General features: G+C 41.2%; 1 protein-coding gene across 1 annotated transcript in view; it reads left to right on the top strand.

Annotated features, from left to right (window-relative positions):
* Cog3 (conserved oligomeric Golgi complex subunit 3) overlaps nucleotides 1–15,378 on the top strand; it is a 56,962-nt gene that overhangs the window by 40,391 nt on the left and 1,193 nt on the right. Inside the window, exons 3-8 of the mRNA XM_076184841.1 lie at nucleotides 1,070–1,231; nucleotides 6,183–6,997; nucleotides 7,387–7,828; nucleotides 12,039–12,185; nucleotides 13,700–13,843; nucleotides 14,146–14,352. Coding sequence (XP_076040956.1) covers nucleotides 1,070–1,231; nucleotides 6,183–6,997; nucleotides 7,387–7,828; nucleotides 12,039–12,185; nucleotides 13,700–13,843; nucleotides 14,146–14,352 — 1,917 coding nt within the window. The remainder of the gene's footprint in view (nucleotides 1–1,069; nucleotides 1,232–6,182; nucleotides 6,998–7,386; nucleotides 7,829–12,038; nucleotides 12,186–13,699; nucleotides 13,844–14,145; nucleotides 14,353–15,378) is intronic.

Raw genomic sequence — 15,378 nt, 5'->3', positions numbered from 1 at the left:
ACAAAGATAATAGGGCTTCCTTGGACTTTATGAGAGAACCCGAGGTTCTGCCATCATCTGTTAATTGCCCAATGTACAATAATAAGGTCATCAGCATCTGTAATTACAATGATGACCCAGATGATTTTTAGAATGTGAGGTACCGAATTACTGAATATAGCTCAGGTTATGTAGGTTTGTTTGGTTCGAATAGACGAATTTAGAATCCTTTCATTTCTTCGACTTTGGCATCTATCAAAACAAACATGGTGTATCATTTAACTGTTGCAACTATATTCGTTAGTAAATAGGTTTTAGCAACTATTTTGTTATTTCCGCCAAGAAAACTGCATGAGGGGATGGAGAGGGGGGGTCGCCGAATTTATGAAGCAGCCTTGCTGTGGATGTGCTGTGTCTTGTGACACTGCTTCTGACCCAGGGTAGTGGACAGGATGCAGGGATGACCCATCATCCAGGAGGTGCCAAGATAGGAAGGAGGGTGGAGGGGAGTGGAATATATGGGAAATGAAATGGGCGGGAGTGATTTCTATGCCTTATTCTTTTTGGCTGCCCCCCGTGTATGGGGGAAAAAGACTTTGGTATAGGTATGTATGTATGTATGAAATAAATTGGGAAATGGGCTTTTGTTAGAAATTAACCACACTTAATATGTATTTAAATTATTCCAAAAGGTAGGGTTCAGCTATTTCTATCCCATTAGAAACAGGCAGAAATGTATGTTTACTGGATAAAAGACTAGATATTAGTATTCCTTCGTAAAATTCCAGAATCACACAAACATGGATATATAACATTAAATATATGGTGCCCAGTAGCTCTCAACCCAATATATGCTAACCTAAGCTAACCTAATGTAACCATTCCATAGAAAAATTAGATCTTTGAAGTGCAAAAACCAAAGAAGTGAAAAATGTGTTTGCATGATACTAGAATAATACCCATTTTGTTAAAATACTTGAGGAACTGTTATACTGGTAGTGATACTGATCAGACATGGCATATTGTTGACTAAGTAACAATGATACCATCATAGATTTTCCTTAATATGTACATGCTATGCATGTTTCAGTTTCTTACATGGTTTGCTAGTGTTGAAGAAGAAATGGGCATTGAGCAAGATAGCCCATATAGAGACTATGTAAATCAACTTCAAGGAAACCGTCAAGAGTGCCACACATTGCTTTCCCAGTTAGATGATGCACTGCAGAATTTACAAACCCTCTCTGACCAGGTATGTTTATAATAAAAGTCTGTAACTGTATTGTTTATATCAGTATTGAAAACTATTTAACAAATAAATATACACATATAGTGTGTTTTAATCAATATTTTTTGTTTGAATATACTAAGATTAGTTCTAGTGGTTTTTCTTAAAATGAAAAGTGGTTTTCTTAAAGGAGGAAAAAGCCTTTGGTATATGTATATGTATGTAGAACAGTCTGAAAGAAATAAGTTTGTACTGTTCTCACATATTTCACCAAAGAAGTGGATGATATCATTGATAATTGACTGTAGCATCATCAATTTAACTCTCTTTACTAGGGTGCCAGTAAAAATCAAAAGTTGGAATTTTTTATCATACTTTATTGGGATTCTGCATTATACTAAGGAACTACCACATGGAAATTTTCAGTATAGTCGGGTGATATTTAGGGGTGGCAGATGATGATTTTGTAATTCCACCTTCAGCTATGTAAGGGAAGTAGTCTTTTTGAATGCTTCATGGCAATATTCTGCCCTTTTTCGGCAAAATTTTCCTTCCTCCAGCAGCCCGCTGGTCCCCCTACGCTGCGTACACGCAGTATTAGCCCGTCGGTGTGTGTGTGTAGGGGGGTTATCATGGGAGACCATCCCACTCATTGTCACCATGCTGGCCAGGGGAAGGTCTCCTTGGAGGAGGTGCTGGGCTGGTGGCGGCAGTGGTCTTCAGTGACCTGGAGGAGGAACTGGTGCTGTTCCTTGTCTTTCGTCAGGCGAAGATTGAACGCTTGCATCAACGCCACCCCTCGCTCCGCCATGTCGTTGGCCACATGCATTCCTTGTATGAGGCAGTAGGCATCACCGAATGTCTTCTCCTCTTCCCACTTCCGCAGATTTGTGGAAAGGAAGTCCAGCAAGATACCGAGAATATCCAGGAGACGTTGAGACCTCTTAGAGACAAACAAAGAGAGCATTGCTGTTGTTACACTCTCCTCTGGAATGTTGATTTATTTGGGGGATTTCTCTGCTCCTTCTTGGTGCAGGATGGCTTGGGCAATGGTTTGTTTAGTAGAGGGAGAGAGCTGCGGGTCGAAGAGGGACAAGCCGATCAGGTGTTCACTCAGATACCAGAAATGATGGTTCAGTACCTTGAAGCATGCCTTTCCAAGAGGAGAATCATGGTATTCCAGGAGGTCCTTTCCGAATTAGAGATCATTGTCTGGGGCGTAGGTGGGGAGCACGGACTCAAACCAGTGGATGACATAGACCTCAGAGATGAAGAAGGAGAAGCACTTGAGAACTGCGATCTCCCCCGGCGTGACCAAGCTGGTGATCTGCTCTCTGAACAGCAACATCTTCAGGGAGTAGATTACACTGGCCTGCGAAGTTTCAAAGGTAAAGCATCTGATAACTGATTCTAGGGTAATTTGCTATGCAGAATCTAAAAATCACACTCATTTTGTTCAGTCAGGTCACGTTTTTGAGATACGAGGCGGTAAAAATAATTAAACAAAAATGCCATTTAGTGCTATTTATTCCCTTTAATTTTGGAAAAAGATTCTTGACAAAGAAATAATTTTTTCTTGCATAGTTCAGAAGATAAAGAGGATATATTACAGAAAATCTAATCATGGATGAAGGGCCTTTTCAGTGACTTTCTCCTGTGTTGGGCAGCCACCACGTCTCGTTTCAAACACCAACAGTAGTCCGCAAGAAAGTTCACATCCCACCGGCCTTGGTAGCGTTCTTCCATGACACGAATATCCTGGTGGAAACGTTCTCCCTGTTCCTCACTGAAGTCACCACAGTTCTGAGGGAAATAGTCTAAATGGGACCGTAGAAAGTGCATTTTGACTGACATGCGAGCCCCTAATTTTTGATAGCTGTTCAAGAGCTAACATGGGGTGCAAATGGCTTGTCCTGGTCCCCAAGCTTAACTCCAAAGTAAGCATGATATGCCTTCTTCACAAAATCAGTTATATTTGCTAGTCGACGAGGAAGAATCACATTACCACATATGTAGCAGAACCTATCAGGATGATTTGTGCATTTGCGTTCCATTTTCTGTCAATCTAAGATACGTGTCCAAAATAGAAACACAAGAAGCACAGATTCTTGTAAAAAGCACAGATTCTTATAAAATCAGTCACATTGATTGGAGATCACACTTTTCTAAACCATTTTCAGTTTCAGTGTTGTCAATGCAGTTTGTCAATGTAGTCAATGCAGTTTCGGTTTCAGTTTCCTGAAAGTAAACAAAACCATCATTAGGTTTCAGTATCAGTTTCGGGGTGCTACAGTATAATTTTTATGCAAAAAAAAAATAAGAATAGGCTATACCTGCAGCCTTGTTTTCCTTATACTTAGTACTATACAAGGCCCAAAAGTCGCACTTCTCATATCTCAAAAACTAGACCTGATCCAAGGAAACGGATGGCATTTTTGGATTCAGCGCACCAAAAAACTATAAATCACTTGAAAAACCTTTGACCTTTGAAAAAATAAATTAAACGCAGGTCAGTGTTATGCATGCCATCCACCACACTCGGTGGAGAGCACCAGGGCGCCGGATCGTCATCTTGGGAAGAGCACCTCCAAAGAAGGCGATGGTGAGCTCCACCAGTTCCCTGTAGTTGTCTCAGGGCTGCTTCTGGATCATGATGGCATTCAGGGATTTGATGATGGCTTCCCTCTTGGCAGCCAAGGTCTTGGGGAGGTCGGAAAGAGGCTAGATTGCCGAAAGATCGATGAACTGCCAGTACTCCTTGAATCGCAAAAAGAGGTTGATATCAGGGCCAGAAGAGGGTCCCAAGCACAAGGCAAAAGCCTTTTCAACTAGAAGTTTGTGCTCATGGTGATGGCAGGTGAACGAGAATAGGGGCCGCTCCATCTTTTCCTGCAGTAAGGTGCAGGCTCCATTGACATCGCCATTGTTTGCACTGGTGGTGACGAAGCACATCTCTATGATGCAATCACTGATTCCCCAGTCTTCCAGACACTCAAAGACAGCTGTGGCAGCAGCCTTGCCCATCCCAGCACACAGCTTTGGAACACCCAAGAGTTTCTCCACACCTTTATTGGTGACAATGATGGCGAGCCGGTCGGCCGAAATCCATCGTCTTGAGAGATGATTTTACCGTCCCAGTGGATGGTGAGCGGAGTCTGCAGACTGAATACCTCCTTGATTTCTCCTGCCAGCAACGTTTGGTACTTGGCTCTTGCCTTTCGGATGGACTTCGGGTTGAGAATGAATTCCTGGGGATCATGGTTCAAGCTACTTGCTGTTGCGGTTACGATTCGAAGAGCCTGATGGCTGCTGACCCCCGTCCAATCCAGGGAACATGACCGTCTTGGTCCCCTGCATTCTTGCTTGCTTGGGCGGTGAGGCTCCTTCATCACCAGATGAGAAGATCGAGGAGGGACGGACTGGACTGGAGGATGTGGACAAGGAGGACTCCAGTTCCATGGTCTCCTCTGCCATCAGCGACTGTTCGCGTCCACCACGTGCAGCAGTTCTCTCTTGTCAGTGGACCCCAGCTTCCAACTTCTTGTCATGGCCCACCATGGAACCCTGTCTCCCCTTCTCCCGCTGCACCATGAGGAGGTCCTTGTCCTCCTTGATGGTCATCAGGGCAAGCGCATCAGTGTGGACGATGTCCAGAAGGTCCAGGAGACTTTCTTCAAATGCCTTCTGATTCTCCCTGGGCTTGACTCCTGTATTCCGGCTGCACTTCTGGAGAACCTTCCACTCTTCAAAGAGGGAAACGATCTTTCTCCTGATGCTCGTTTCTGCCATCACTGGAATCCAGGCTCAGAGCCAGAAGTCCAAAACTTCTTTGGCCACCTCCGCAGTGCTGTCAGGAACAGTTTTCTTTTGATCCTTGTGATAGAAGAAAAAGCGGCGGAAGGCATCTCCTCGGCATGGGAGCTTGGCATCAGTTATGCACTCCATGCTTTGTCCCACTAACCAAATCTCACTCTTTTTTCGGGTAGCCATGACCTGTGGGAAGATAGAAAACTTCAAAAATCATTCTGCCACCTCTAAATATTAACCAATCCTCCTTAAACTTTGCACATGATAGTGTCTCAACACAATGCAGAATTCCACCAAAGTAGGTGAAAAAATCACAACTTTCAAAAATTGCCTTAGATGGATATTGGCACCCTATTTACTTAATTTAGTAAATTTTTAGAAGTGCATACTTATGCAATATAGCAATAGAAAATTAAGTGATAATTTTGTCAACTATTATACATCAATGTAATATATGTTATTCTTGGTGGAAATCAATAATAGGAATTTTTTTTAAAAGCTATAAACAAACAAACGTAGCTGGTTTGACTTGTTGAGATGCCATCTTTGAGGTAGAGCCCGAAGAAATTAAAGTATGACAAATCTATCTATTCTAGCCTAACCTAACCTATCTACATAACCAAACCTACCAATCTAACCTAACCTGCATTTAGTAATGCAGTACCTGTCATTGTCTTCAACCTCCGAATCTATGAAAACAAAGATGGCGTCTAAAGGAGTCATCGCAACTTTATTTGTTTCTGCATAGCTTTTAGCAACATTTCCTAATATTAATTTCTGCCAAGAAAAATATCTATTACATTGATGTATTATAACTTACAAAATTAATATTTAATTTTTTAATGGTATACTGCATAGATGTGCACTTCTAAAAAGAATACCCTTAATTTAAATGGGTGATTTTTCACCCTTTGTATTCACGGAGAGAAGTAATGTAAGAGACTATTCTCAGAACACAAAATAGGGTTTACAAGGTATATGAAGAAGGATGGGAGGTAAAATAGGGAGGCACTTCTCAGTGCCTCTAAAACCAGAATTGTATTAATATTTTAAGCATATATGGATTTTATAAATTTTAAGAGAAAAGTTTATGTATACATTAGTAAATACTGTCTATATTGATATACTAAATCATTAATAAAATGCCTTATATTTACTTCCTTTACAGTATACAAGTGTATCCAACAAAACAAATGCCCTCCATACTGACTGTGAACACCTGCTTGCTGAGCAGACAAGGCTTGCAAACAAGGCAGACACCATAGAGAATAAGTTAGCCTATTTTCTGGAAGTACAGAAAATCAGCCAGAAGCTCAGTTCCCCTGCTTTCCAAGTTACAAATGATGGTTTCATTCCTCTTCTTGCCAAAATTGATGAGTGTATTAGCTACATGAATAGTAATCAAAATTTTCAAGAATCTTCCTTATACCTTGCAAAATATAAACACTGTTTAAGTAGAGCTTTAGGTATGGTGAAGTCATATGTAACAAAATCTTTAGAAAATGCCACACAGGAAGTGATACCCAAACCAGGCAGTGAAAAGCCCACCACAGACAATGCTGCCATTCTTTTTTATGGAAAGTTCAGGACCAATGCCCCAAGAATAAAGTCCCTAATGGCAGAAATAGAGGACAGAGTAGAAAATAGTCCTGAATATACAAACCTTCTTAGTGATTGTCACCAGTGCTATTTTGCTCAAAGGCAGGTTCTTTTGGGACCATGTGTGACTGAAGCAGTGACTGATCTAGCACAAAAATACCAGCGGGATTATTGTTCTCTTGTGCGCAGTGGCTGTGCCTTCCTTGTGCATGTATGTGAGGACGAGTATGCATTATTTCACCAATTCTTCACAGCTCCAACACCTGAACTGGACATATTTTTAAGAGGGTTGTGTACTGGCTTATATGATGTCCTGCGACCTCTGGTCATCCACATTGATCACCTTGAAACACTGTCGGAACTATGCAATATTCTTAGGAGAGGGTAAGGATTTTAACTGAATGTTCTTATAGCATCCTGTCAGTTGATTCTAAGGAATCTAGGATATTTCTCTGACATTAATAAAAGTATCTGATGCTAGTTGGAATAAAATCTGTAAAATGCTTTCCTACTTGAAAGGGAACAGTGAGGTAATTGATTTGAATAGAGTCATTTCAGTTAATCCAAGCCCATGGAAGGTAGTTGTTTCATTGAGGCAAGAATCAAGACCATGTAGAATTAATATATCAGCAGTGACTAGCTTCATGGGGGCCACAGGTTTCTTGCCAGAGTGAACAAGGGCAACAGGTTAAATAGATTGATGTATCAGTGCAATGAATGAAGTTGCTAAATCCATCCTTTTTGTATGTACTGATTATTACTTCTTTCCACAGCATAATTGAAGAACACATACAGAATAATCCTACGCAGCTTGCACCTTTAGTGCTCATTGTAAATCAGATGTTGGAAGATGCCCAAGAAAGACTTGTGTATCGTGCACATATATATGTACAGTCAGACATCCTCAACTTCCGCCCCTCTCCTGGAGACTTAGCTTACCCTGCAAAATTAGAGATGATGGAAAGTATTGCAGAAAGTATTGCAGCAAGTCATCAGAATAAGATACATTCAAGAAATGATTCAGTGACGTCCATGTCATCTGTTCGCTCAGCAACAAGTGAAGAGGTTGCCCATATTAATGCAATGGCTGAAGAGAGGTTCACAAGAGTTGGTAGCTCCCCAGCAGATCTGCATGGGATGTGGTACCCAACTGTACGCAGAACTTTAATGTGCCTATCCAAGTTATACAGATGTGTTGACAGAAGTATCTTCCAGGTAAGCCTCAGTTCCTCTGAAATATGTTCTTTTCCTTACCTTGTTAATATTGAAGAATGTAAAGAATCTTGTGATATTTTGACAAATCTGGAATATGTGCTGGGATGAAGTCTATTGATTCTGTGAGGTTACTGTAATGAGGAGAGCTTAGGTAATATTCATATGATGGATTGCCTTTGTACTTTGTATTTACAAATTCTTCTTTTGGTGTTTCTGTCAATCAGGATGAGTTGCAGTATGGAGCTTCACTATTTCTGACAACTTTCAGGTTGATAGTCATTGTACTGAACAGTAATCCCTCCCATATTCATAAATGTTATAGCTGTATATACATACATATACCAATATATGTATATATGAGAGTAATTCGCTAATAGCAGCGACGTCAAACCGATAATTTTTGTGACAGTTGCATGCAGGATTCGAACCCGCTGTACTCGGCCATCCGTAAATCACCTTCACCTTCTGTGGTCTAGTGGTTAGGGCACTGGGAAGGTGATTTACGGATGGCCGAGTACAGCGGGTTCGAATCCTGCATGCAACTGTCACAAAAATTATCGATATGTATATATACATAATGTATATATATATATATATATATATATATATACATATACATACATATATATATATATATAAATATATATATATATATATATATATATATATATATATTTTATAATAGTAGATTAACTTTTCCCAAGATGATTGACTTTAGGTAATGTCATGAGGGCTAGAATGGTTCCTCCACATGGATGATTCTTTGTAGGAAGGAATTTAATGAAGTATGCCATTGCTATGAATTTGATTGGTGTGGCAGGACTCAAACTGCCTCCACTTCTGACCTCAATTCAAAGAACAGTGTTCTAAGCAATTCAGCCAATGAGCTCTTCAGCTGTGGGATCCAGTAATCATAGTAATTTCAAATTGCCCTGTCTCAGGACCTTTGGTGATATTTCCAAATTGCCTGGCTACTGATGTCATCATTTACAGGCCATCACCATATACATGGCCTCAGCTAGTGCTCTATCATCAATGTAAACATCACATACATGCTGTATTTCTCAGTGATACCACAACCCTCATGATCACATTTGTGTTGATTCCCTACCTCCTGTAGGCCTCATTATTGTTCTGCCTGGTGCTCACATGCAACCATAAACCTATCTTCTCCTTAGAAGAGGACAGTGCTTAACTTGGAGAAGAAGCATTAGAAAGCTGGGTAGATGATCTCCCAAATTTCCAGGGAGTATGATGTGCCTCCCACCACCCTGTGTGACACCAAGAGAACTAGCAGTATCAGGTAGATTTTGTCAAGATCAACAAGACTGTCGATTGGAAGAATCTTTGGTTTCTGAAGCATTTAGCCATTAACTGGTTGAAACCAACCTGGTTTTGCTGGCAGTGGGCTACAGGTGTGCTCATTTAACCTCTTCAATATGAGTCAAATTCTCTCAGGCAGCATCAGCTACCTGATGTGTGATGATTCGATGATGCACCACAACACTCACATTATGAAATATAAAGTTACAACTGTATTATTTGTTCTCTTTCACTCTGAATATTAATAACCACAGAAAAATAGTCAAGCCAGTTACAGAATATGAGGGTCACTCAGCTACAACCAAGAAATGAATATAATCAAGATGCCAACGCTGGCATGCTCATTTACGCACTCGTGCCTCATGACACCTATGTACAGGTACTCCTCGTTTAACAACCTACTCGGTTAGCGACGACGCGGAGTTACGACGGGCTTTATGACAGACTTTTAACGTAAATCTCCCGAAGTTACGACGTCGTGTACGATAATTAAGTTGGCTAAGGCAAATTTGTATGATTTTATAATTGAACTTGTACGTTGGATATTAGCTGTGAGGTAAAGTGTTCTGAAGCTTACGTCTACATTACCATCCTGCAAGCTGCAAAAACTACCTGGGGTACAGTATATACCGGTAGTGGTAAATTTTTAGTTTCGACCATGGGCACAATATAGCAATAGAAAATTAATTATTAATTTTGTAAATTATAATGTATCAAAGTAATATGCAATTTTGTGAGCGGAAATAAAAAAAAAAGGTGCTAAAACAAATTTCATAAGTAACGAAGTCATGTCGGACGAATGGTACACCATGTTTGTTATGATAGATGCCGATGTCGAAGAAATAAAAGGATGATGAATTCGTCTAACCTAAACTAAACTAACCTGACCTGTGTTTGATAAATCATTACCTGCAAATTAAATGTCATCCGGCTCGTCCTCGTTGTCGTCGTCGTGAGAGACATTGGCAGACAAGATGGTGTCCCAATCCTATGCTACCGACTTCGTTCATTAGCATATTTTCTTGTAGCATGGTATTTTTTACTTTCATTTCCACCCACAAAATTGCATATTACGTTGATACATTTTAATTTACAAAATTGATAATTAATTTTCTATTGCTATATTGCGCCCATGGTCGAAACTAAAAAAATACCCCAGTATTCAATATGGAATGTCAGCATATGCGGATTTGGTCATATACGGTAATTTCAGGAACCTAACCACCGTAAATAAACAGTAAATAAAGCTTTAATGTACTGTATAAAAGAGGGAAAATACACGAAAATAAAGATACATGTATTGCTGGACATTGTACATACAGTACATTATACGTATATGTATACACTTTCGCTTAACGGCCAATTCGGTTAACGACGGCGCGCTGGTCCCAATTGTCGTCGTTAAACGAGGAGTGGTTGTAGGTATCATCATATGGAAGAAGTTAAAGAACATAGGTCAAGAACACAACTGAAAGGTTTGCCCAAGTGATGAACATCACTGACTTCAAGACATCTGCCGGTTTATCCAAATGCAGAATATCCCTGACTTCAAGATCTCTGCAGGTTTTCTATTTAGCTTCAAGTTTTGACATGGCCTTGCTACTAAAGTCTCATGGAGGGATGTGGCCATATCCATAATGGGTTTTTGGCTGAATTCACCCAGATATGGGAGGGATCACTGTATCTTAAAAAGGTGGAGTACTTTGGCAGTTTCTTTTGAGACAGTAGGAGTGTAATGTGGAGAAGCGAGTAAATGCCTTGGTGGATTAAAGAGTGTAATGAGGAATAGACATTGGGAATGGATTCTAAGAGGAGACTGTATGAAGGAGTGATTGTACCAACAGCACTGTATGGGGCAGAAACATGGAACATAAGAGAGGAAGAGAGAAGGAGTTTGAATGTGTTTGAGATGAGGTGTCTGAGAAGTATGATGGGGGTTACTAGGCTGAATAGAGTGAGAAATGAGGAGGTGAGGAGGAGAACAGGGGTGGAAAAGGAGCTGGGAGATAGGGTTGATGAAAGAATATTAGGATGGTTTGGACACATGGAAAGAATGAGTGAAGAAAGACTAGTAAAAGAGGTATGGAAGGCAGATGTGGAGGGAGTGAACATGAGGGGACGTCCTAGGATGAGGTGGATGGATGGGGTGAAGGGGGCTTTGGGGAAGAGGGGAATGTCTGTTGAGGAAGGAGGGGAGAGGACAGAAGACAGGGGTGAATGGAAAATGGTTGTGTATGGATGATGTTGTGATTGCATGAGGTGGAATGGACGGGGGGATGGGGGGTGAGGTAGTATGTGTGAGCAAAATTTGACACAGCCCTAAGGGATTTCTCCCCGTCCTCTCCTTTTATGCAATGGGGGAACGGAGAGGGGGGGGGGTCGCCGATTTAATGAAGTGGCCTTGCTGTGGATGTGCTGTGTCTTGTGACACTGCTTCTGACCCAGGGCGGTGGACAAGGTGCAGGGATGACCCGTCATCCAGGAGGTGCTAAGATAAGAGGGAGGGTGGATGGGTGTGGAGTGTATTCAGGGATGGAATGGGGGGAAATGATTTCATGCCTTTTCCTTTTTGGCTACCTCCCTTGTAAGGAGGAAAAAGCCTTGGTATATGTATGTATGTATGTAGGAGTGTAATATCTTCATCCCAGTGACATACTCAACAAGATTGGTCTGGCTAAGCTTGATGGTTTTACCAGTGTGGGGGACAGATTTGGAAGAGTATGGGGTCTCAGTGGATCCTTCATGCTGCTCAGGGTTCTAATGCCCCAAGTATTTCAATTATAGCTGCTGAATCTGATTTTAATCCTCTTCATTATCCCAGATTAGCCCTTTTTCAGATTCTTTCCTTCCGTGAATATTTATTCATTTATGTGGTCATTACCTCCAGGGCATCTCTCAAGAAGCATTAGCAGCTTGTATGCAGAACTTGGAGAGTGCAGCCTCCATCATTAGAAAAGCTTCATCCCCACTTGATGCACAGTTGTTTGAAATAAAACATTTGCTCATCCTCAGAGAACAGTTAGCACCATTTCAGGTGAGGTAATGGCGATGGTCAAGTGTGGTTTTGTCTGGGTATATTACTCCATCAATTAATTGATGGATGTATATGATCTAGAACTCGTTAAAAAATATCTTGCTATGTAGGAAAGAGGCCAAATGCAGAATATGGGAGTCCAGTATATTTGACGTTTTGCCCAGCAGGGCTTCTTCAGAAATAACATAGTTGAGAAACATTTTACTCCTTTTATAGCCCGAGCTTGCGGGGAGAAACAAACATTAAAATAGTGTACACACAATTTGCGCAAATTGCTTGATACTTGTTAACTAAAATTGCGTTTGGCCTCTTTCCTACAGTGCTGTTGCAGTCGTTGCTGCTTTTATTCATATCTTGCTATATGTATGTAGGGGCAATTTTACCATCAGCACTGTATGGGACAGATACATGGAACATAAGAGAGGAAAGGTTTAAAAGTATTTGAGATGAAATATTTGAGGAGTATGGTAGGGGTTGCAAGGTTGGATAGAGTGAGAAATGAGGAGAGTGGGAATGGAAAAGGAGATGGGAGATAGGGTTGATGAAAGAGTATTGGGATGGTTTGGACACATGGAAAGAATGAGTGAAGAAAGATTAGTAAAAGAAGTGTGGAAGGCAGAGGTGGATGGAGTGAACATGAAGGGATGACCAAGGATGAGATGGATGGATGGGGTAAAGGGGGCATTGAGCAAGAGGGTGATGTCTGTTGAGAAAGGAAGGGAGAAGGCAGAAGATAGGGGTGAGTAGAGAAAGGTTGTGTAAAGATGATACTGAGATACATAGAGGAATGGAGGGAAGGTTAGGGAGTGATTATGTGCAATTAATATTTTGATACAGTCCAAAATAATTTATCCCCATTTTCACTGTTTCCGCATGGGTGGACAGAGGGGGGGGGGAGTTGCCAATTAAATGAAATGCTCAAGCTGTGGATGTGCTGTGTCATGGTGCATTGCTTCTTACCAAGGGCAGTGGATGAGATGCAGGGATGACTCGTCATCCACGAGGAGCCAAGATGAGAGGGATTGGAGGGGTGGTGGATAGGAGTGGAATTATGTCTTTTAACTTTGGCTACCTTCCTTTGTAAGGGGGAAAAACCCCTTGGTATATGTATGTAGAATGATTTATGTGTGCATACAAATTTTACATACATATACCAAGGGCTTTTTTCCCCTTACCAGGGAGGTAGTCACAGTCAAAAGGCATAATTCCACTCCCACCCATTCCATTCCCATTCACCATCCTTCCCTCCCTCTTATTCTTTGCTTTTCATGGATGATGGGCCATCCCTGCATCTCACCCATTACTCTGGGTCAGAAGCAGTGCAGCAACACACACTACATCCACAGCAAGGCTGCTTCATTTAATCCACATATGAATTTTAAAAATGTAAATCATTTCTTATTATAGTAAATGTAGGCAATTATATTTCCTTTTGTTTATGCAGTCACTATTTGTAAGAATATGGTGATTGGATATATTTGGTTAGATGGTTAATTAGAATTATTATATGACAGGTGGATTCTTGCCTGAGAGAAACCAGTTTGGACTGGAGTAAGATTAGGTCAGCGGCAGTTGGACTAATCCATAAACGAAATAGACTCTTCTCCTTCAGCTCAAATAATGCCTTGTTAGAATTCATTGTAGAAGGTACACCACAGGTAGGTTACACACTAATTCATTCCATTCCGATAACAAGTTGTTACATCCTATTTCATTGGGACCAGTGATGGTACCTACATGTGCTGGACCTGTTGAAAGGGTATCAGAGGAATCATCTTACTGTTAGGTTCTTAGAACCCAAGATCTGTTAACATTCACTCTAATTTTTCACATAAGGAGAGCTGGCAACAAAGCACTATTCTCTTTGTAATATCTATCTATATACTTGAGGGAATAGAAGGGAAGAAAAAGAGGGACAGGGAACATCAGAAAACATTGATACATTTCCTGTTCTTGGCAGGTAACTGAGCACATCCTAGACTCCAAGCGAGATGTTGACAATCGTTTGAAGAGAGCATGTGAACAACTTATTTATACAGCCACCGAGTCCCTCACCACACCCCTCTCTACTTTCATCACCAAGGCAGAGGTTATTCTTAAAATGAATAAGGATGAGAGTGTCAAACCAATCGCACTAAAGAATCAGCCTTTTGCTTCTCCAGAAAAGGTGAGTTTGTATTGGATGTAGCATATACATACATATACCAAGGGCCCTTTCCTCCTTACAGGGGAGGTAGCCAAAGTCAAAAGGCATAATTCCACTCCCACCCACTTCATCCCCACCCATTCCACTTCCAACAAACACCTCTCCCTCTCATTTAGGCTCCTTGTGGATGATGGACCATCCCTGCATCTCGCCCATTGCCCTTGGTAAAAAGCAATGCAGGAAGACACAGTACATCCAAAGCAAGGCTGCTTCATTTAATCAGCATACCCCCCCCCCCCCCATTGAGGACAGAGAGAAAGCCCTTTGGGCCATGTCAAAATATCATTCACACATAACCATTCCCAAACCTCTCCATTCCATACATCTCAGCATCATCTATACACAGCCATTCTCCTCTCACTCCCCATCTCCTGCATTCTCCCTTCCTTCCTCAGTAGACATTCCCGTCTTGCTCAGTGTCCCTGACACCCCATCCATCCATCTCATCCTCAATCATCCCTTCATGTTCACTTCATCCACCTCTGCCTTCTACACTTCTTTTACTAATCTTTGTTTACTCATTATTTCCATGTGTCCAAACCATCCCATTACTCTTTCATCAACCCTATCTCCCATCTCCTTTTCCACTTCTTCCCTCCCCTCACCTCCTCATTTCTTACTCTATCCAACCTTGTAACCCCTACCATGAATGTAGCAAAACCTTTGAGTGTTAAATTTATGCCTGTGAATACATTATTCTATTATATTCATGCAGAAACTTATATTCTTGTGTATGGTATTGTATTTGGTGGTCCTACAGGATGAATGTGAGAAATTATTTCTCCACTGCTCATCTCCAAAGTGCATCAGTACTGTCAGCTCCATCTAGAGATACCTTTGGATTTTTTTTTTCTCCTTCTTCACTTTGTCACTCAAGGAGACCAGGCACTTAGAGATTGCTTCCTTCCTTCTACTATGTGGTGGGGAGATGGGGGGGGGGGTCACAGAATGCCTATGGCAGTCAAATATTTTTTCCCAAGGAGATCT

Source organism: Oratosquilla oratoria, chromosome 5 (assembly GCF_046742065.1).
Source record: "Oratosquilla oratoria isolate Oo_2021 chromosome 5, ASM4674206v1, whole genome shotgun sequence".
Classification (NCBI taxonomy): domain Eukaryota; kingdom Metazoa; phylum Arthropoda; class Malacostraca; order Stomatopoda; family Squillidae; genus Oratosquilla; species Oratosquilla oratoria.
This window is presented reverse-complemented; position numbering and strand designations above follow the sequence as displayed.